The following is an 8634-nucleotide window of genomic DNA, read 5'->3' as shown; positions in this document are numbered from 1 at the left end:
TACTCAATGTAGACTATAGAATTTGTGCTTTTATATATATCAATGGAATACTTATAGAATTGGATATTCATACATTACTCAAGTAAGTATACAAACCATTCTGATAGAACATAAGTGGTAAACTAGAATAGAAATGATGACTAATGATCAAGCTTTTTACCCTTTTATCAATTGATGATTGTAATTCAAATAGAACCAAGTTTGATTAATTTAACTGTATTTAGTATTATACATGGACTGGTGACAGGTTGGATCGTCATTAAGAGATGACATTCACAATGCTAAAGAGATCTCACTGTAATTATCATTCTATTTATTTAAATTGTGAACCATTTCCACTTTATAAAAGAGAAATCAATTGAAGACGAGCTGATGATACTTGGTCACCTAGGAGAAACATCTGAAAGGGTCACTTCATTAACAATGGAAGTTTTGTGAATTAGACCGATAGGATTGAGTGTTCTCACATTTCTCCCAACTGAGAATGCAGGCAAAGATGGTTGGGTAAGTGGGATAGTATCGGCTCCTAGCATATGAACCACAGACGACATGGTTCGTCGATCTATTGGGTCTTCTTGAACGCACAATAGACCAATGTGTATGCACTTTACCACTTGAACTGCATCACATGACTCTTTGATTGATGGATCGGTAAGTTCCAAACTTCGACCTTCGGACCACAACTTCCATGCTTGTCATTTTGGAAGGGAAGTAAGCAAGGACAATTGCACATAATTCTGAGGTTTCATATTAAAAAAGTGTGGTGACTAGGAACATACAAGGGTGAGAAGGCTTTCACCGTGCTCTTGGAGATGAAAACCGTTATTCTTTCGCCCACTTATCATCTCTAGCAAGAGAACTCCAAAACTGAAGACATCTGATTTAACAGAAAATAGTCCTTGCATCGCATATTCCGGTGCCATGTATCCACTGACCGAAATTATGCGATGAAGTGCAATTACTTGGAAGTAAGAAACAATTGTTGAGAAATATTGTGAGTAATAAGGGTAAAATAGTAACTTAGTTATGATTAGGGTTAAGCACATATGAGCATATATATTTGTAACCCTTTTTCACTTTTTAATATATATAGAAAATAATTATCTCTTTCACATGGTATCAGAGCAAGGTTGGTTGGAACCCTAGACGACGGAGCAGCCACTTGTCGCTGCAACTCGCCGGAATAGTTGGCTGTCGCCGCCGCTCATCGTTGAAACCTCCTGCCACTCGAGCATCCCTCTTCCTTTCTCTCGCTTCTTCATGCGGCTCGCGTGCGCGGCTCGTGCGGCTCGCGCACGCTGCTCGCGTGGCTTTATCGCGCTCATGGCTCACACGGCTTGATCACGCTTGCGGTTTGCGCTACTTGCACGACTCTTGCGCGCTACTCACGCGGATCGCTTGCGCTCGCAGCTCGTTCGCGCTGGCATAACTTTTGAAATTGTGAAGCTTGAACCTCAATTCCACGAAACCCTAGCGCCAATGCCGCTGTAAACTCGAGACCCATCTTCAGGAGCCGGTCCATGTGGTTGATGGCGCAGGAGGGTTCTTGGATTTGCTGCCCTGGAATCACCGATCAGTAGCCACATCAAGTAAACTTGCTTTCTTTTGTTTCTTTTTTTTGGGAAATCGATGTTGTTGGAAGCTGGAAGGTTGAATTTGAAGTTGCTTTTGGAAGTTGGTTCGTTTGTCGGGAGGTAATAAGGAGGAGGAGAAACGCAGAAGAGATTGGTGCTTCCTTGTGTTCTTGACATCTCTGTTCCCCCCGCACAGTTCTCTGAAGTTGAAAAAAGGTGGGGAGACAGAAACATGTATAAGTCGGAGAGGATCACCACTTGAACTGCATCACATGACTCTTTGATTGATGGATCGGTAAGTTCCAAACTTCGACCTTTGGACCACAACTTCCATGTCTGTCAGTTTGGAAGGGAAGTAAGCAACGACAATTGCACATAATTCTGAGGTTTCATATTAAAAAAGTGTGGTGACTAGGAACATACAAGGGTGAGAAGGCTTTCACCATGCTCTTGGAGATGAAAACCGTTATTCTTTCGCCCACTTATCATCTCTAGCAAGAGAACTCCAAAACTGAAGACATCTAATTTAACAGAAAATAGTCCTTGCATCGCATATTCCGGTGCCATGTATCCACTGACCGAAATTATGCGATGAAGTGCAATTACTTGGAAGTAAGAAACAATGAAAAGCTATTTTCTATATTTAAACTTTTGTAATATGTATATGCTCATTTTGGTGTTGTTGAGCTGATCATCAGTTCTTTATTGGCCTAGTGAATCATTCAAACATATGACAGATGTAGAAAGATATTAAAGAACTTACTATGTTCCAACAACCCTATTCGTGTTGGCCTCATCTTGATTTACACCAAAGATCCTTGCCATTCTGAAATCAGATATCTTTGGATTCATCTCGCCATCTAGTAAAATATTACTAGCTTTCAGATCCCTATGGATAATTCTTAGGCGAGAATCCTCATGTAGATATAGAAGCCCCCGAGCTATTCCAAAGGTGATGTTCATGCGCATCTTCTAGTCTAAAGATTGCCCCATAGTTGAACCCGTTGATCATGAGAGACTCGAGATGAACATCAACTATATAAAACTAAAATTAACTAGCTAAAATATTCATTGCATCTGCTAAAGCTCAAACCAAAAAGGAAGACATCCAGGCTTTTGTTGGGCATGTATTCATATCTCAAGAGTTTTTCATGCTCTTCCAAGCAGCATCCCAATAATCGAACAAGGTTCCTATGTTGTAGTCTAGCAATCGAGATCACTTCGTTCTTAAACTCGATAAGTCCTTGGCCTGAGGTTCTTGAAAGCCTTTTAACTGCAATTTCTTTTCCATCTGCCATTGTGCCCTGAAACAGGGTAATGTCAGTAGTGAAATCCCTATATGAGAATTAGCAATGATAACCAAATTCGAATCAGTTCATGTTCAGATAATAACCGCCAATTTTCCCAATTTTCCCATAAACAGGTGTTGAGTCGCTTCAATGCTTACCTTGTACACGGGGCAAACCCGCCTTCCCCAATTTTACATTCATTGGAGAAGTTTTGTGTGGCCGCACGTATAATGTCTAATCGTATCAGAGATAATTCTTGAGAAGCCACCAGCTTTTCTCCTCGAGATCTTTCCTTTGAAAACTCTTCTCCAATTTCTCGTCTTAGATGAAGTAACTGAACCTTTGGGCTGTTTTCCTTCTCTGAGAGTCCAAGAGCTTACTCTCGTTAGATAAAGGTTAGAAGATGGTCATTCCAATGGCAAGCAAGATGAATTCACTCATACCTTTCTTCAATCTCTTTATCCTCCTTAAAAATATAAACAAACCCATGATGATTATTAGTAACCCCGATCCAATTACTGAGCTAACTATTGCAATCCATGGATTTCGTTTGACCCCTGTCAAGAAAGGAAAATTCCTTGCATCTAAACATACCACAAATCCGCAGACTCTTTCTTTCACCAAGTGTAAATAGTACCAAGAACTCGTTGAAAGCAAGAGAGTATGATCATAGTTAAGATCGTAAAAGAAAGTCAAGTGCAATATGATACAGAAAACAGCTTATATTGAGAATTAGAAGAAACGGAATGACACCATTATACGCTTACCATGACAAATTGTGTGCCCATTTTGAGAATTAGATAACTCATACCTTCACTGCCGGACTCAGTGCTGGTTTTGTTTGTTGTAGAAGGTGCTGGTGCTTGTCCTCTAGGTTCCCCACTAAGATTCATTTGGTACTGTACATTACAACTCAGCTGAAGAATTCTTACACCTCCCCTTTTAAAATGAAGAGCAAGTGCGTGCGTCGCACGTGCGCGTGCGGCCGATGCGACGACGCAGGCTCGTGCGTCGCACGTGCACGCGGGGCCGATGCGAAGACGCAGGCGCATGCGTCGCACATGCGCGCGGGGCCAATGCACGCATGTGTGACGCACGTGCGCAGGGGCCACTGATGGTGGTACCGTACATTACAACTCAGCTGAAGAATTCTCGCACCTCCCCTTTTAAAATGAAGAGCAGGCGCGTGCGTCACACGTGCACGCGAGACTGATGCAAAGACGCAGATGCGTGCGTCGCACGTCGCGCGAGGCGATGGGAAGACGCAAGCGCGTGCATCGCACGTGCGCACGGGGCTGATGCGTGCACGTGCGTTGCACGTGCACGTGCACGTGTGACGCACGTGCCGGGGCCCCGATGGTGCGTGCGCGGCACACGCCAGCTGACGTCATCGTGACGTCAGCTGCACACATGTTCCACACGTGCCGGGTCGATCCGTCCAACCCGGCGACCCGACCCGGTTGACCTCGACCGGCTATCCGTTGACCGTTGACGATCGTTGACCATTGACGACCGTTGACCGTTGACTTTGACCGTTGACCCAAAAAAAAAAAAAAAAGAATGTGTTTCTTTTTCCAATTAAGTCTATGTGGATTATATGTAATCCCTTATTTGTTCTGCATTTGTTGCAGGAACAATGCCTCCCCTTAGGTTGCGCACACCTATTTGCGCAATTACCAATGAACAAAAGGAAATGATTTCTAAGTTAATAACTGAGCTGACTGATCATCGTTGGGAGAGTGGCAACTTAATTGATTACGTTCTTGAAGTCAACGGGAAAATACAAAAGGTCATATGAAATGGTCGTCTCATGCCACAGTCTGAGATTGTGTGATTATTCATGAACACTCTTCCACAAGAATGGGAAGGAGTGTTGAATCGCGTATGGGAAGTCAACAGAGCTGCTTCGTATAGGAAAATAGTGATGGATTTTATAAATGATTATTACTGGATTGTTACAAGGGAAAAGATCAAGAAATTGAACAAAAGAGAATCTTTCCCAGTTCGCATATTGACTTGGTGCTAGATGTTTTTGCTGGTCTTTATTTAGTGTGTTTTGTGGACATCTTATGTAATGTTATCTACCTAGTTATTGTTGGTGTGTCAACTAATATGTTAGTTGTATTATGTGAAAGCATTATTATTATATCATTGTTTGATATCAAGTACTATTTGCTTTATGTTATTATTAACTATTGTGGGTAGTTCATAGAAATTTTTGTAATTTCAAAGAATTTATTTTGCATAGAATATTATATTAATAATAGCTCCAAGTTAGGATTTTGGATGATGATTGGAAACATGGTGACCTTTTGATTCTAAAACCTTACTTGAAATTTTTTATTAATATGATGGTTTTGTGCAAAATAGATTCATAAATGATAGGCATTAATAATTCGTGCATATATGTCTGATATGTTCAGATCAATGGCTTCAGCCACAAAGAGCATAGTTGCTAAGCTAAATAAGGTGAGAAGCTCAATGGCGATAATTATGAAATATGGCACATGAAAATCCAATATGTGCTGGAAGAGCAAGAGGCACTAGAAGCTCTTAACCTGACCATGGTAGAACTTGAAGAAGGAAACACTGCACATCATAAGAGAGATAAGGAAGCATTTGTTGCATGGAAAAAAAGAACTCTCTTGCTCACATTACGTTGTTGAGTGGCATAGAAAATGACGTCATGCGAGATTTTAGGCATTTTGAGAATGCCAAGGAAATGTGGGAAGCATTGGCAGCAAGATTTGATCATACTTTGGTGATCAGATTGAGGCAGCTCACTATTAGGTTTGACCCTTATAAGAAACCTCATGGTCAGACCATGAAGCAACACCTTAGAAAGATGTCAAACATGATTAATAAGCTGAAAGATGCTGGCCATGTCCTGACTGATGAGCAGCAAGTGTAAGCAGTGATTCGTTCCTTACCTCAGAGTTGGGAGCATATGAAGGTACACCTGACCCATAATGAGAATATCAAAACCTTTGAGGATGCAGTGCGTTATCTTGAGCTAGAAGAGGACCGCCTCTTGGCGGCTAAGCCGGAAGCTGAAATCTATCATGCTGGTTCTAGCTCACATGGACCTTCGAGCTCCAAGCGCAAACGTCCTAACTGGTTCGATAAAGGAAAAGGCAAGGAAGCAGGTCCTTTAGGGAAGAAACCTAAGCTTGACCAACATAAAAAGGAAAGCGTCCTCAAATGAAGAAGCTTACAAGGGTGAAGTGTTACAATTGTGACAAGAATGGTCACTATGCTCGCGACTGTCGTGAGCCAAAGAAGGTATACACCCCTTGTACTTTTCAGAACTTTGCTTATGTGTCGAGTTCTATATTCTTAACTGAGTCTAATCCTTTGTGGACTGTGGATTTAGGAGCGATAGACCATGTAGCGAAGGATAGAGAATCCTTCGTGGAATTCCGACGAGTACCGACTGGAACTAAGTGGATCTATGTAGGAAACAACTCCAGAGCAAAAGTAAAAGGGATTGACATCTGTCAATTGAACATGCATGGTGGACGCACTTTGTTCCTACATGATGTATTGTATATTCCGGAGATTCGTCGGAATTTAATGTATGTTTTAGTGTTGGTCAAGCTAGGTTTTAATATGAACTTCCATAATAGGGTGTGGATTTGTTTTTGGATACAAAATTCTATGGTTGTGGTTATTGTCTTGATGGTTTCATTGTATTAGATATTGACTATGTTAATGTAAATGTTTGTTATTCCCTTCTCACGTCTCCTAATTCATATGATAATGATGTGAATGTGTGGCATGCTACACTTGGTCATATTGGCCAACAACGTATGAATAGACTAGCCAAAGAGGGTTTGTTGGGCAACATTGAAAAAGTCGATTTGCCCATATGTGAGCATTGCCTAGTAGGGAAAACGACAAGGAAACCATTTGGAAAAGGTAAAAGAGCTGAATTTCCTCTGCATTTAATCCATTCTGATGTCTGTGGTCCAATGAATGTGAGAGAAAGGCATGCGGCTGTTTATTTCATCATTTTTATAGATGATTATACTCGATTCGGATATGTCTATTTGATTTCTCATAAATATGAAGCATTAAGTTGTTTCAAAAGGTTTATGAACTTGGTAGAAAATCAATTAGACAATAAAATAAAAGCATTGAGATCCGATCGAGATCGAGAATATTTATCTGATGAGTTCATAAAATTATGTGATGAAAAAGGAATAGAAAGACAGTTGTCTATTCCATATACTCCTCAACAAAATGGTGTTGCGGAGAGAAGAAACAGAACCCTACTAGAAATGATTAGGTCTACGATAGTGCATGCTAATTTACCTATCACTTTTTGGAGTGATGCATTGTTAATTGCTGCCTATATACTTAACCGGGTACCTTCCAAATCAGTTACTTCCACTCCATATGAGTTATGAACAGGTAGAAAACCAAACTTAAGTTTTCTTAAGCCATGGGGTTCTGCTGCCTATACTCATGAGCCCTCTCACAAGTTTGGGAAATTGGGTCCCAAAGGAAAGAATAGTATTTTCATAAGATACTCCGAACACTCGAAAGGGTATGTGTTTATAGGTGAGCAGGAAAGTGGAAGTATAACTGAATTCGAATCACGGGATGTCACATTCTTAGAGAATGAATTTCCTAAGAAGGGCGAAATAGGTGATGATTTCTCCCTATTTGAAATCTTGGATCAAGATAATGAACTTAATGGAGTTCGTCCAAGTGAGAGTAACATGAGAAGTGATGAATTTAATTCAACTCACTCTCAATTACAATCACATGATGAGATGATATCGTCATTATCTAATCCGAGTGGGAGCATGATGGGGAATGATGTGCAAAGTGTACAATCTCCCATACGGCGAACAAGTCGTAAAAGTATTCCCCGTCGACATTTTGACATTGAAGGGAAAACTTTCATGGTTGCTCCACAAGATGAGGATGAGCCAAGAAATATTAATGAGGCTCTAACTTGCCCTAGTAAGGAAAAATGGATTCATACAATGGAAGAAGAAATTGAGTCAATGAAGTCAAACCAAGTTTGGAAACTGGTTGATCTTCCAAAAGGACGCAAAGCTATTGGGAATAAGTGGGTTCTCAAAATAAAGCATAAAGTTGATGGTTCGATAGAAAGGTAAAAGGCTCGCATTGTGGCGAAGGGGTATAATTAACAGGAATGAATTGATTAGGAAAAAACATTTTCTCCTATATTGAGATTTACTTCGATTCGCATTATTCTAGCAATAGTGGCTAATATTGATCTTGAGTTACATCAAATGGATATAAAGACTACTTTCCTCAATGGAGAATTAGAGGAAGAAATATATATGGAACAACCTGATGGTTTCATAATGAAAGGCTAAGAAGAAAAGGTATGTCGACTTTTGAGATCGATATATGGCCGTAAGTAGTCGTCAAGACAATGGTATATACGTTTTCATAATGCCATAATGGCATATGATTTTACAATGATAGATGAGGATCATTGTGTATATATTAAAAGATCCAAAGATCAATTTGTGATCATATCATTATATGTTGATGATATACTAATTGCCGGAAGCAATATGGAGTTTGTTAATACTGTCAAGAGTTGGTTGTCTTCCAACTTTGAGATGAAGGATATGGGTGAGGCTGCATACATTCATGGAGTTAAGATTTCAAGAGATCGTTCGAAGAGATTGTTATCTCTTTTGCAAGAAACATACATCAATAATGTTCTTGAACGATTTCGTATGCAAGATTGTAAACCCATAGACACTCCTATTGCAAAAGGTGAA

At 40.3% G+C, this 8634-nt stretch overlaps 1 protein-coding gene across 1 annotated transcript; it reads right to left on the bottom strand.

Annotated features, from left to right (window-relative positions):
- Positions 1 to 383: 383 nt before the first annotated feature.
- Positions 384 to 2570, bottom strand: LOC120292496 (cysteine-rich receptor-like protein kinase 10). The gene is made up of 3 exons (XM_039310708.1): positions 2338 to 2570; positions 780 to 930; positions 384 to 692 (listed from the first exon to the last, which is right to left on the bottom strand). The coding sequence occupies exons 1-3, from the start codon at positions 2541 to 2543 to the stop codon at positions 384 to 386; spliced, it is 666 nt and encodes a 221-aa protein (XP_039166642.1). The 5' UTR covers positions 2544 to 2570.
- Positions 2571 to 8634: the final 6064 nt, after the last annotated feature.

The sequence above is a fragment of the Eucalyptus grandis genome, chromosome 4 (assembly GCF_016545825.1).
Source record: "Eucalyptus grandis isolate ANBG69807.140 chromosome 4, ASM1654582v1, whole genome shotgun sequence".
In the NCBI taxonomy this organism is placed as follows: domain Eukaryota; kingdom Viridiplantae; phylum Streptophyta; class Magnoliopsida; order Myrtales; family Myrtaceae; genus Eucalyptus; species Eucalyptus grandis.
Note: the sequence above shows the minus strand (reverse complement) of the source record. Positions and strands in the feature narration are given on the sequence as shown.